The sequence below is a fragment of the Pempheris klunzingeri genome, chromosome 12 (assembly GCF_042242105.1).
Source record: "Pempheris klunzingeri isolate RE-2024b chromosome 12, fPemKlu1.hap1, whole genome shotgun sequence".
NCBI classification, from domain to species: Eukaryota; Metazoa; Chordata; class Actinopteri; order Acropomatiformes; family Pempheridae; genus Pempheris; species Pempheris klunzingeri.
In genome coordinates this window covers 20,117,433-20,132,197 of record NC_092023.1, presented here as the reverse complement: position 1 = coordinate 20,132,197, position 14,765 = coordinate 20,117,433, and the positions used below count along the sequence as shown (strand labels likewise).

Here is a 14,765-nt window from a genome sequence, read left to right as displayed (position 1 = left end):
TCATGATAAATGCAGTGAACTCGTGAAATGTGTGTCTGACATACAAGAGGTTTTGTTTTTAAAGATGAATTACGGATAGTAGAGTTTTAATTACGTTTTATTTACAGTGAAAACAGCAGATGTACATTTTGAGCCTCATTCATAGCCTCTGATTAAAAAACAGCTACAACAAAAACTAAGAAAAAAGAAACATGATGCAGAATGCACACAGTGCACATGCAATTTGTGCCACTACTGTCGCTGTAGGGGTCATTTGATTTGGCCAACTGTTTTGCCGAGTGTGCAAAATGCAGTTTATTTGCAATGAAAATGTTTCAAGAGAAAGAAAGAGGATTATTTGTGGATCTACACTTTTTGAGATACTTTTTAATACAAGGCGTAATATTTTCAATGTTTGATTCTGAGGCAATCTAATAGCATTCAGATTGAAATACATTTTTTTGTAATCTACTAATTACAAAAAACTGCCATGTAATGTGTGCTGAGTAAATAAGTAAAAGTAACACTTCACAGTAATCTGATCCTTTCCTGGTTTTGAATACTTTAAACTGCACATGTCAATGCATGAAAAGTGAGATATTGTTGAGACAACCTGAGGCCCATTAAGAGGCAGTCATCAGACGGTGAATGGACCTGTTTGTGGAGCGCGGGGATCCTGTTTCATGCACCAGCTCTGTCAAAGGTGAGGTGAAGCTCCTGTCTTGGCAGTCGGATGACGTGGCTGAAGGTTGCAGACGAAGCGCCGACACAGTTTCTTTATTCACCGCTTGATCCATCGCGTTCCGCCGCGACTGGACGCCCTGAGCCACGTGATTCTGTTCGGCCAATCCAGTGTGCGTGCGACGAGCGCTCGGGAAGCGCTTACGCCATATGCGTACGAGAGCATCCCTGAAAATTGCCTCTGTCATACAACCAGGAAGAAGGTGGGATAGCCCTACAAAGCTAACATCCCCAATCTTTCTGCTTACTTTCTGCGAAAATAATGGGATCTTCCAGGTGGAAGGTGGCAGCGGCGGCCCTCCTCGCAATATTGGGCTCTTTATTACCTGTTTACGCAGATGAACACGAACACACGGTAAGACAGCGTTTTGAGAGGCCGATTGAAGAGAGGGAGCCTTGAAAATAATGGACGTTTGTGCTCTGTGCTAACTGTAAGCTAGCTGCGACGGCTAGCTGCTCACAAGAAAACACAGTCGCACACACGACGGAGTGGACGGCTCGGTCTGTTGCGTTATTTAGCAGCACTCGGCGAGCTGTTCAACACATAAATTAGGAAGCTAACTTGTCACCACTTATCGGCCTAAGTGCTTATGGCTAACGTCTGCCTGCTAGCACGTTAGCACGTCTTCCACACTGGTCCTAACAAGCATTCCCTGAGCACCGGCGGAAACTGCACTCAAGTTAGGCTAGCTGGCGTTAACTAGTTGTTCAGCAAAACCAAAACTACCTGCATGATAAGTAAGTAAAGCTTTTAGCCACGGGGGGGTCCTAACAAACACGACGTCCCAGTGGTGATAACTGCGATGGCTGTTTTATTAGCCAGCGTTACATTGTGCTGAAACACCGGTTTAACGTCAGGGCCTCCCGGTGTTTCTTCTGTCTTCGCTTTTCTCACACAGACGCCTTAATTACAGCCAGTCAGCTAGTTAATAAGGTGTGTTACATTGTTTCCTCACATAATTCAGCTGCTGGTGTGTGAAAGCGGTTCAGGTAGTTGTTTAACTTCCTGGGCTGCAAGCAAACACAGGTGACACTCACCACTTTTTATGGTGTTACACTGGCGCAGTGCAAAGTGTCATACATCTTAATATATTTGCATGAATACGGAAAGGCTCCTCAGTTTCACAGGAAATGCGATGATGATGATGCTTTAAACATGCCATCTTCTTTTTATTAACCCCCCAGTGTTTAAGTCAAAGGTAGCGGTGTGGTTATTAATGAGAGGGTGAACAAGTATTGAAAGTTATGTGAAAGTCACTGATTTACAATATGAAACCAGTAGAGCTTGCAGAACTGGTGTTGCATTCCTGCTCGACACAATAAGAGTCCTTGTTTTTCCTGCAGTACACAGATAAGGAGGAGGTAGTTTTATGGATGAACACAGTGGGGCCTTACCACAACCGACAGGAGACATACAAGTACTTCTCTTTGCCCTTCTGCGCGGGCTCCAAGAAGACCATCAGTCATTACCACGAAACACTCGGAGAGGCTCTGCAGGGAGTGGAGCTTGAATTCAGTGGCTTAGACATTAAGTTCAAAGGTATTCTACTGCTACACCGACTCTCACCTGTTGAGCACATATGAACTGATGAGAGCATTGAAATAATAATTCGTCATTGTTACTCTGAATCTCTCGGCCTCCTCCTCTAACAAAAACAATGTGGTGTTTACGATCCCTTCAGATGAAGTCATGCAGACGACATACTGTGAAATTGACCTGGACAAAGCCAAAAGGGATGCCTTTGTCTATGCCATAAAGAACCACTACTGGTACCAAATGTACATAGACGACCTGCCCATCTGGGGTAAGTGATATTCAATTTCCTTTTTTTTTTTTTTTTTTAAGAAAGAAAACTGTTTCTACACCATTCAGACCTCTAAGAACTCAACAGATATTGAATATATGTCTGAGCTGTGAGTTGCCCTGTGATTTGGACTATTATTGCAGTATTTTCTGGCTTTGTCCATCTGTGTCTTCCATTCGCTCTCAGTCCAAAGTTACTTATTTGCATATTAGCTCATTAGCCTCTTACAAAGGTTTGCAGAGACACTGGCATCCTGTGTGTCAGTGTGTTTATCTTGATATCAGAGAAGTTAAACCAGTTCTCATTCACGGCTTTGGACTGTCCATTCATCCTCAGCCGGCTTACTAGAGGCGTAACAATACACTATATGGCGTATCAGATGGCTCACCAAGAAGCATTCAAGTCAGTACAGTGTTGAATCGGACAGTTCAGCATGGGCTCTGGTTGAGTAGCTGTTATCTTCAGTTTCAATCATCCGAAATGTTAGAATTACTCTAAAATGTAATTCTGATGCACTTTGCAGGCCACCCCTCATTTCTGCTCTATTAAGCTTTGACATACGACATAAAATCATGATTTTTTGTGACTAATTACACTGCTACAGCGCACAGTTTTGGTACATTCACAAGTGGAAAAGGGCTTTTGATGTTAACGTTGACTGTGAAGTGCCTCACTGTGCAAAGAAGTGTATTAAGGAGTCACTGTCATTAAAGACATCTTCTCAAGGCTGTCACTCTAACAAGCTATCTATCACCGTGTTCACTCGCGTATGTGATAATAGTTTGTACAGTGGTACCACTCCTCCACTTGTTCAAACATAACTGTGTTAGCTGATGATGTAGGTAGTGGGTGGGGCACTGGCATTTACTCAGTTGTCCACGCTTACTTACTTATGCCTTAATCAAAATAAACAGGCACAGACTTTGACCTCATGTCCGGTTCGCCAGAGCTGTAACTGAACCAGTGTGCTTATCATGACTGAGACAATGACATGCTCGGTTTGGATCATTCACAGAAAGCGTGGAGCTCAGTCACAGCAGATCTGTAGTTAATCACTGTCTGACCACAACTCACCTGCATCACCACATTACTACAGTGTCATAAATTAGATTGAGCTCACCTGACCAAGGTTGGTCAGCCATACCTGTCACCAGCGCTGTAATCAGAAATGGCGTGATTCTCGCAGAAGAGCCAAATGGAAAACCTTCTCATTAATGAAACCTTTTTTATATTTTTTTATTGGCCTCACATCTGCTACAGTATGTGTTGCCACGAGAGAATAACATTACATCTCTTATATTATACATATCTACCTATTCTTACAACATTACATTAAACTTATCTTGTACCCATGCAGTGGAGAAATGGGGGGGGGTAGATATGCAGCCTTTTTAAGAGACCTAGAGTGAGTCTGAGATTGCTTACAGTGGCCAGCAGGGACAAACTTTGATAATGGCTGAAGCCTAAAGACCAAATCTAGCAGATGAATACAGATGATGCCGTTACAGAGTTAACAAGCAATGTAGTAAGTGACCTTTGTTTGGCATTTACACTCCCTGATTATTAATGTTGTACAACTGAAGGCCCATTGTTTACACCTGTCTGTCTGGCCTCTTGTGTAATGACCAGATCTCTGATTCAACGCATGTCAATTTGCTTTTCAGGTATTGTTGGTGAGGCTGATGAAAATGGAGAAGATCATTACCTATGGACGTACAAGAAACTGGAGATTGGCTTCAATGGCAACAGAATTGTTGATGTAAATCTGACCAGTGAAGGCAAAGTCAGACTTGTGCCAAACACAAGAATCGCAATGTCTTATTCTGTGAGTACTGAGCGACCCCATCCCCCCACCCTCCCCAGTGGTCTTTTATGCCGCATTTCTACTTCATGGTGCAACTCAATTGTACTCAACTCGACTCACTTGTGGTACCAGGAAGGTACTTTTCTTCATTTCATTTTCCACTGCAGGTAGCATATAGGCATGATTTTCAGCTAGTCGTCATAGCAACACCATCGGAAATTGCTGACACAAACACATGGTAACTACCTTGTTGCGTGTCGATCCATTCTTCGTCTGCAACCAAACAGAGAAACATCTACACTTTGCTGATTCGCCATGGCATGATTTTGCAGGCTGCCATCTTTTTTCAAAATCTAAGTTGAGTAAACAAAAAAACAAATTGGGTGCTATTTGTGCAGGATGTCCAGGGGTGCGCAAGTGATGATTTCAGTGGCTTTTCTCTCTGATCAATCAGTGGTCTGCAGTGTTTTCACTCCAGATTTTAGTATCGGCTCAGCTCGCTTGAAGGTGATACATAAACCAACAAGCGAGCCGCCTACCATGCAGTGGAAAAGAGGCATTTTATGCTCAATGTGTCTTGTAATCTCATGGGTCTCAGGTCACGAAAACATGTTCATTAAAAAAAAAATTTATTTCCCATCCCAGGTGAAGTGGAAGAAGTCAGATGTGAAGTTTGAAGACAGATTCGACAAGTACCTTGATCCATCCTTCTTTCAGCACAGGGTGAGTTCAATAATACATGTTTTTGGTTTACAGAGATTTGTGTTTCATCATGCGAGGCAAGAACGCCAGTGACTTGTTGTAACGGCACACTGGCACTGAGCTCTCAGAAGGTACGAGTTGAGCCTTGCGCCGTCGTTGGTATGGTGTAACTGACCGGCCGGGAAACTTAAGGCTGGTTCTTTAACTCCATCTGCCATTATGGGAGGAATCCAGCTGGTCTCATTGTTTAAAAAAAGAAAAGTCTGAATTTCTCAATCCAGCTACTATAGCCAGTGTGACGGTTTCCTGTCCTGACTTGTACAGTGAAGCTGAGCCCACTGAGAGCAGGGATTTTACCAATTAGTATTTGTGTCACTTAAATACCTTATTAAAATACCCAGAGTAAAGCTTCCAGCAGGTTTTTAGCAAAAATCACCGCTACATAGTTTATTTTGTTTTATTGAGGTATTTAATATTAACACCTGCTTCCTTGATCTTAAATGGTTTATAATGCGGTTTCCTCTTAAAATGATTGTTGATTTCACTTCTTTTAGATTCACTGGTTCTCCATCTTCAACTCCTTCATGATGGTCATTTTCTTGGTGGGTCTGGTGTCCATGATCCTGATGAGAACACTGAGGAAGGATTATGCCAGGTATAGCAAAGAGGAAGAAATGGATGACATGGTAAGTTTTCAGCGACAGTTTGCTCTTTAACACATTGCTATTTAGTTAATGTAGAATTGCAAGTAAGATTACATTTTTACATTTTGCTATCACTGTTGTGTCAGTACGTCTTTGTGGTGTGTAAGAACCCCCTTGACAATCCTTTCATTTTGTCACTGTGCACCATCAGGACAGAGACCTGGGGGATGAATATGGCTGGAAGCAGGTACATGGAGATGTGTTTCGACCGTCAAGCCATCCACTGATCTTCTCTTCGCTCATCGGCTCCGGCTGCCAGATCTTCTCCGTCTCCCTTATCGTCATCATCGTTGCTATGGTTGAGGATCTGTACACAGAGTGAGTAACTGGCAGCTAACACCTGGTTGTGAATTATTGTTGTTATTGTGAGGTTGAGCTCAGATTCCAGGTTTCGTTTTGAATCCAGTTTCTAGTTGGTAAAATATCTAGATTTTTGAGCTGCATGTCTAATTAATCGCTTATCAAATATTTTATGTCCTCCAGACATAGTGAATACACTGCCTAGAGCAATGTTCCAATCATTGTATGAAATGGCAAAAAAATTATGAAAAATGTATGTATATATTCATGTATATGTAAACCATTGAGCTGTTTTGTAAAAGTAGTGAAAGCAAAACCTGCATAGACGCACTAATCATACTCGAAAGGATTCAGATTTTTTAAGATGCTGTTGAGCCTAAATTCTGTTTAATTGTCTGTGTAAAATATGTGGAAGTTTCAAATCGCAGTTAAGAAGTACTATTTGTGTTCAAAAGGAGAATGAATGGGTGCTTAGAGGGAAAGTGATTGAAAAGTCATCTGTGTGTGTTTTTCTTTGGGTGATGTCTGGTAAAACTCAAGCTCTCTATTGAAATGTAGCTTTAAAAATGTATGATTGTAGGAGAGAGTTGGAAAACCACTGTAAGGCTGAGTTTCAAAGGGAATAAAGCCCAAACACTGAGGGAGTAGTGGACTTCACTGGGCTCCACTTCATTTTTCTCTGCAGGAGAGGATCCATGCTGAGCACAGCCATTTTTGTGTACGCTGCCACCTCCCCTGTCAATGGCTACTTTGGGGGAAGCTTGTATGCAAAACAAGGAGGTAATTCTAAAAAGCATCACATTCTCTCTTTTCTGAATATGGACTATTGGCTTGATGTTTCCTTACAAAAGCCATTTTAAATTGCTGACGTTACACTGTTTGACTTGTGTGAACAATGCAGGCAGAAGATGGATTAAGCAAATGTTCATTGGGGCCTTTATGATCCCAGCCATGGTGTGCGGGACTGCTTTCTTCATCAACTTTATCGCAATCTACTACCACGCCTCCAGAGCCATCCCATTTGGCACCATGGTGGGTCTGACACAGCAACACCTCCCTAAACACTACAGTACTCTGAGTGAACAGCTTCAGTTTATCTGTGTCGCTACGCTGCGTTACAAGTGATATGATAGAGTCATCGGTCATGGAGCTGATAGTCACTCACTAATACTTAAACTGCATCTCATACTGTGGATGTCCTTGTAAATGTATCTCTATGGTTCAGGCTATAAGATTATCCTTAGCCTCATCTGCACAACATTAAAAACAGATAAAATCACATAAAACACATTCCACATGACTCAATGCAGTTTTTAAATTCTCTTGAGTTCATTTCTGCACCGACATTCCCAAACCAAACGGCAATTAAAAAAAAAAAAAAGAAAAAAAAGAATGCCTTCCACAGAAACTCTTCAGTTTCTTAATTACAAGCAGCTGTTTGCCGGCTCAACACAACACTCATGATTTATCTTGTGCTGAGCTGATAGACACAGAACAACTCCTAAGTGTCAAGTAACTATCTTGAAATCAAACCATGAAAAAGCCACATTCCCACTGCGTCAGCCACACGTGTTATTTCAACAGTCCTGGTAGAAATCTGAGGCTGTTTGAGTGGTTTCTGTCCAATAACCACGAGCCTGTATGCTTTTGTTATGGCCCTGATTTAATGAGTGTTGGTGTGACTTTGACATTTGTACCTCTGGAACAGCCTATGAGAATTAATCTAAAAAATCTGGGTATTAAGAGATCCAGCACCTCTTCAAACATTTCCACCAGTTTATGAAATGTCATTGAGCTGAGCCACACAGTCCTGGTCCATCCAATTTAATACTAATAATTTCATGTTTCCTGCAGGTTGCCGTCTGCTGCATCTGCTTCTTTGTCATTCTGCCGCTAAACCTCGTGGGAACTATTCTGGGGAGGAATCTGTCTGGCCAGCCCAACTTTCCCTGCCGGGTGAACGCTGTGCCGCGACCGATCCCAGAGAAGAAATGGTAGGTGTGATGAGACGCAGGGAGGGTCAGAGCAGTCTCCAGAGTCCGAGACTGTTCAAAGTCTTACGGTGATGCACGCTGTACAAAAATGTCAATTAAGATATACTGTTGACCATTGGCAACATAGTCTGCATATATGTATAGTAGAACTGATTATTATCAAGGAATGTTTTCTATTCTAATTATTGACAGACGGATCATTAATGTAGTTGATAGAATGACATACTAGAGCCAAATATAACCTCTTAAAGGTATTTATTTTCAGTTTACAATGACATGAAACAAAGAATCATTTATGGGGGCAGGCTACAAGATAAGTTAATCAGATGCACAAGATATGTTGGTGTGTGCTGGTTAAGTAGTCCTTACTACAGTGCACTAAAAACGTTACAGCATACTGTACATTTATGGCTGTAGAGGGGAGGGTAACAACTGGGCAGTCGGCAGTGAGGAAGTTCTACTTAATGCATGACATGAATCCTAAGTGTTGTAGGGCCTGTGTTCAAGTGTTCCACATCAGGTCTGAAGTAGAAAATTGGTTTTCTGTCTGCACAAACTCTTTGGATAATGAAAAATAGCAAAGCAATAAAGTACGGGTGCATTAACATTTACAACCTCCTGCCAAGCACTGTGGCCAGCTGCCACCAGGAAGCTGTGGATGTGACTGCAGGCCGCCGTCCCACTTTGCGTAAATTTCCATCCTGTGTTCTGCATTTTTCTTCCCCCTCCAATAACGCATTCAGTCACGATTCGGTGTTCCGCAGGGGGGGAATCCACAGGTTGTATATAAAGATAGACGACGCTGCTTCATCCTACTGTACAAACACACAACTAAAGCATCTCGGATGCGGCTGCTGCCATCTTGCGCTCGTTGTTAGCTGTCAATCACATCGTCATGCCCCCTTTTTGCGTGGGGCGGCTGTGGCTCAGTGGTAGAGTGGGTCGTCTCTCAATCAGAAGGTCGGGGGTTCGATCCCCAGCTCCTAAGGGTCAACATGTCGAAGTGTCCTTGGGCAAGACACTGAACCCCAACTTGCTCCTGAAGCATGGCTTCAGTGTGTGAATGAGTATGAAAGAATAGTCTCCTCCAAATTACATTCCTCCTGTATGAATGATGTGTGAATGGGTGAATGAGGATGTCATGTAAAGCGCTTTGAGTAGTTGAAATAACTAGAAAGGCGCTATACAAATACAGACCATTTACCATTTACCATTTACCTTTTTAATAGCATCAAATAACTAATTAAAAGCAAACTCATCAGAAAAAACAATTGATCTGTGTCCTAGGGACTAAAATTATGTATTTGTTATGTACTGTTTTCAGTGCTGACTGTACTTTAGTACTTACTTTTAGTCTGGCCCATCTGCTGACGTGGAGGGATGGGGTTTGTGACTTGTTCACTTGAAAGTGAAGCTGAAACAGCTGGATCGCCAGCCTCCAGGTGGCGATCCAGCAGTTTCAGCTTCACTTTCAGGAAGCGGTCATGTCTTCCATCGTTATACACCGCCTGTGGTGGAATCTGATGTAAACACTGGACGGTATGCATTCACCTTCTTCATACACTGATTCCTGTGATCTCTCAGGTTCATGGAGCCGGCCGTCATCGTCTGCCTCGGAGGAATCCTCCCCTTCGGGTCCATCTTCATTGAAATGTAAGTCTGCTGAGGGGTTTGTAAGTGGAGAGACCGTCGTTGCAGCAGGTGACATGTTTTCTGTCCTCGCTCCTCAGGTACTTCATCTTCACATCCTTTTGGGCCTATAAAATCTACTACGTGTACGGCTTCATGATGCTGGTCCTGGTCATCCTGTGCATCGTGACCGTGTGTGTCACCATTGTGTGCACGTACTTCCTGCTCAACGCTGAGGACTACAGATGGTGAGTGTACACTGACACTGGCTTTTCCCTCACAGGTACAGCAGTGCCATTGAGCTCAGTGGTGGGAGATCATCTTTGTCAGCATTTCACAATATTTAGATCTCATAGCATGTTTGCTGTAAACCTCATGGCCACCTAATCAAGTGATAAACTGTTGTCTTCTCTTTTCAAGGCAATGGACAAGCTTCCTCTCTGCTGCATCTACTGCTGTTTATGTTTACATGTACTCCTTTTACTACTACTTCTTCAAAACTAAGTAAGACTTCATTCAACCACACTAAAGAGATTCCCACTATGGGCTTTAAAATGTATAGAATGAATAAAATAACCACCATGGTGTCATTATTTCTGACACATTGTTTTGTCCCGCTGTGTTTCAGGATGTACGGGCTGTTCCAGACATCCTTCTACTTTGGCTACATGGCCGTGTTCAGCACTGCCCTGGGAATCATGTGTGGTGAGTCCTGCATCTGTTGGGTTTAAATCCTGCCTGAAAGAGTTTCTTTAGTTCGGGGAAGTCCCAAACAGTATTCACAGAGTTCACAGATTCAGTTAAAAACTCCTACAGCAACAGGTGCTGCAAATATAAGAGGCGCTGAGTTCACTGCCACAGCTTCACCAGTCAGTTGGACTTTTAGTGCCACGCTAACGTGAATCAGTCAGTGTGACTAATTAGCTAAGAGGCAGTGTTTTGGTGCAGTTTTCAAAAGATTGGGCCCAATGCAAAGACGTGTTTTTATCCTAAACCTCTTTTTTTGTTCCAGTGAGGTTTGCTTGATACAGCAGGCCGATGACACGGTCTCATGATAAAATATGTCGATACAGATGATAAACTTTGGACATATTTACTCTGTAGATACATACAACAGCCTTTAACACAGCAGAAATAAAACACATGTGGATGTGGAAAAAATGATTTTGATTACATGTGTTGCCATGCCGCCCAGCCGCACTCACCAAACTCTTTAACAAACACACAAACTTTTTCCCACCTGATGAATGCCGACTGTTTATTGGAATTTGATCATAAGCGAAGCCTCATTCACAGAAATGTTACCATGGAGTAAAAAAAGAACTTCACACAGCAGAGCGTCACGTCAGCAGTCAGCAGATGGAACCATAACAAACGCAGACGTAGGGACCCAACGTGTGGTTAGACTCTAGAAAGCCAAACCAAAGCGGTGCAGTGACTTAGAAGGGAGGCGGTCCTGGGGACGCGACAGTGGTGGAGGTGGATGTGAGAATGTCAAGCAGCAGGTGGCGTTACAGTGACGGCGACCTGCCAAAATATTCCTCTAACATCTCCAAAAAGAGTTTCACACCTCTCAGTGGGCTGGCAAAACATGATAGTTGAATAAACAGAATTATTAATTTAGCACCAAGTTTTTTTTCAGATACACTGTGAGGATAACGTTGGTCCTTCTACAGGTCCAGACCAAGGTCACAGTTAATTATGACTAAACTACAACCAGGCGAGAAACATTTTAATCAACCAAAATAAAAAGGGGACTTCAGAAAAAAACCAGCTCAAATGTTAGTGTGCTTACAGAACTAACAAAAATAAACTGCACAGGAAATGTCTCAACTTCTTAAATCTTGCCCCTTACAAACATGCCCCATGTTAATAATAAAAATAAATAAATAGATAAAACTAATGCTACAAACATTTTTAACCTAAAAAACTGAACTGAACTGAAATGAGAACCCCACTGTGGAAACTAACTGGAACTAAACTAAACTGGTCTCGACACAAACTGTAGATTCACAGGATGCTATGAGTTCATTGTTCGAGCCACACAGGAGCATCTTTACAGTCAGCCAGTTCTTGCACGAGGCTCGGCGTCTTGTGGGGACTTTTTTTTTCCACGTGTCCTTCAGCTTAAAGGACGGTTAAATAGACTTTTCCTCACCAGCTCTGAGCCAAACCCATTCATCAGCTTGAAGAGTAATAAGCCAATGCTGGCGCTTTGCACCTTAAAGCACCTTTGTGGAGCCTCCTGTAATGCGCTCCAACTCCTCCACGCTGCCTTCTGGGTGCGTTGGACGTCTGGCTGGTTATTTGGTAGATAGACAATGTACTGATCCTCGCTCAAACCTTTATTGGACGCCTTCCCCGCGACGTTTAATGTCCTGTGATGGATTTACTTACTCACTGAGAGTAGACAGATGTCAGGCCGACTCACAGAACTCTTTTGTTTTCCAGGTGCCGTCGGATACATGGGAACAAGTGCCTTCGTGAGGAAGATCTACACAAATGTGAAAATTGACTAAGAGGCGAAGCAACACAGGGATATTAATGGATTTCCGTGTATCCTGAAAGACGGCGGGCACAAGTCATTCTTTATTACTTTTCTTTCTTGCAAAGAGATCGTGAGAATCTCACTTTGTACAATGTAGTTTTTTTCCATTTTCTGAATGAGTTTCAACGCCGCAACTCAAAGTGAACAAGAGCAAATCTGCGGAAGAGATATCAAACACAAGGTTCTGTTTTTATCAGTTGCTTTCAAACAAACGTTGGGGGCAAAAGTTTAAGGCTGACATGGCTTCTCTTTTCCAACCCAGTCCCACCTGAGACCAGAGAACATACATGTGTATCGATGGAATAGTGCAGCTCTCTTCAGTGAAGAGGCCTAAGTGTATTGAAAGCCTTTTGTTCTATTGTGTCAGAATATTGGAGAGTTGGGTCTGTGCCCGTGTTCTGACTTGATTTCTATTTTGTATTCTTGCAGTCACTCAACAACATTATGACACAGTAAAAGTAATTTCTTCCACTGGAAAAAAAGGATATAAAGATCTCTGTCGTCACTCAAGAGTCATTCCCCTCATTAAGGCGATTCTTAATTCCCTGTTACAGTAGCAGTCCATCCAGTTGAAGAGAGATTTTAGTCCTGCTGTAGTTTACTGTACAGATGAGCACAGAGGGACGGATCGACGGTTGAGGTACAGTAAGAACCGATTTTTAAATGGATGTTTGATGTGATCCCATTTCCCCGTTTAGTCGGGGTTTTCTTAATGTTTGGGTTTGAATGAAGTCTACTTGTAAAGATAATATATGGATGGGGGGGGAGTGTATATAACCTTAATAATGTACCTTTAGATGTAGATCCCAAATGTATTTTCGTTGTACAGATTTACTACAGGGTGTTTTCCTTTTTTTTTTTAATGAATCGTTCAGTTAAAAACAAAAAAAAGGTATATTATTATTATTTTTTTTCCATCTTTGTTTGGTGCTTGGGATGGGGCTGGTGGCGCTGTTACATCTTGCCTGAAATTGCATGAAGTTTTCACCAAACCATCTGCTCATCAAATTCCATCTCAGTCAGCGCTGGCAGTTTTGGTCCCCCCCCTGCCCCCCGACTCAAAATGCAAAAGGTACATTTTGGTGAGCGGTAGGCCTGCGTCTAGACACTCTTCTTGGTTTGCCTTCATTTATTATTTAAAGCTTTAAAACAGCTCCACGTCTCCTGCTAAGCCAGTTCCCCTCATGTTCTTTCTGTTGCCTAACCTGAAGCATCATTTGTGAATGTCAGAAGGGAAGAGGCGATTGCTTTGTTTCCGCAAACATACTGTACAAAGTGAAGTTTATGTACACTAAAAACTAGATGTTTTCATAACCACACACAGTGCTGCGGAGTGTTTCAAACGCGCCCCCCCCCCCCCCCCCCCCCCCATTTTGTGTAAATACAGTATGTACCCTGCTTGTATGAGAAGTGGCAATGCCTTTTTTTTCTTTTCTAATTTCCAGTTCTCCCCCACTGAAGTTGATTTTGGCACCTCATGTTGTGTACCAATGTCTGATCAGACATTTTGAACCTGCATATTAACTTGCTGTAAAAAGAGAAAATAAACATGTTTATGTACAGGGGTTATTAAGTGTGCTTTTGACTTTGAGGGTGATTATTCTGAATTCTTAGCTAAACTCTGTCATATTGTACTATAGATGTGTGTGTGTGTGTGTGTGTGTGTGTGTGTGTGTGAAAGTCACAGGACCACACATCTACTGTAAGTATTTACGTTCTATGACAGCCACGAATAAAAGGACAAAGTTTTAGGTGAGCTGGCCTGAAGCTTAAACCACAAACCACTACACCACCATCTGGCACATGAGTCAAAGCAAAGAACAGATTTATTTATGTAAATCGGCTGTGAACGAGTAAATACAACTTAAACTGTAAACTAAGTAGAGACATTTAGTTGAAGATGTGTCCCAGTCCCTGGTGTGAACTTTGTCCTCTTCAGTTGACTTTTTCAAAGTACTCCTTCGATCCTTCTGGAGTTGGTTTGATCTGTAAACAGTTACATGAAATGTTAAAACTTTTATACTACTGCACATTTCAAAAGCACATCAGATTCTTCAAATTACCTCCGACACACACACACAGTGGTCCATAATTAATAACTGACTATAAATTAAAAAAGGACTGTGGGAAACGTCTGAAGCAGCAGTAAACAGGAAGATGACAGTGTTCGGGCGTCTCTCTCTGAGGAGCGTTTACAGACGGGATCTGAGGTTGAAGGAACTCACCGTCGGGGACTTGGGGGTCCAGCTGGCCGGACACACCTCGCCGTGGGTCTCCACAAACTGGAACGCCCTCACCAGACGAAGGGTCTCCTCGACACTGCGGCCCACCGGCAGGTCATTCACGCTCATGTGCCTCACTACGCCATTTGGATCAATAATGAACAGGCCCCTGGAGGACGAGAACAACGGATCAAGCATCTCTTCAACAGTTTAGTTACAGTTAACACACGACCTGTAATAAAGTGACATACAGGCGACATTAGAGCAACACAAAATCAGTACTTTATGTATAGACATAGCATCAGTAGGAGTACGCAAACATAAAGGATAGAAAAAT

The 14,765-nt window shown here is 42.5% G+C and overlaps 2 protein-coding genes across 2 annotated transcripts in view; one reads left to right on the top strand and one right to left on the bottom strand.

Annotated features, from left to right (window-relative positions):
* The first annotated feature begins 907 nt into the window (after positions 1–907).
* tm9sf3 (transmembrane 9 superfamily member 3) lies at positions 908–13,784 on the top strand. The gene is made up of 15 exons (XM_070841150.1): positions 908–1,075; positions 2,065–2,260; positions 2,403–2,525; positions 4,190–4,350; positions 4,975–5,052; positions 5,586–5,717; positions 5,887–6,053; positions 6,721–6,815; positions 6,937–7,067; positions 7,890–8,029; positions 9,614–9,682; positions 9,760–9,906; positions 10,079–10,162; positions 10,287–10,363; positions 12,110–13,784. The coding sequence occupies exons 1-15, from the start codon at positions 983–985 to the stop codon at positions 12,175–12,177; spliced, it is 1,761 nt and encodes a 586-aa protein (XP_070697251.1). The 5' UTR covers positions 908–982; the 3' UTR covers positions 12,178–13,784.
* A 230-nt stretch (positions 13,785–14,014) lies between these two features.
* Positions 14,015–14,765, bottom strand: part of prdx3 (peroxiredoxin 3) — a 7,791-nt gene continuing 7,040 nt past the window's right edge. Inside the window, exons 6-7 of the mRNA XM_070840456.1 lie at positions 14,432–14,597; positions 14,015–14,192 (exon numbers count right to left, since the gene is read on the bottom strand). Coding sequence (XP_070696557.1) covers positions 14,142–14,192; positions 14,432–14,597 — 217 coding nt within the window. The 3' untranslated portion in view covers positions 14,015–14,141. The remainder of the gene's footprint in view (positions 14,193–14,431; positions 14,598–14,765) is intronic.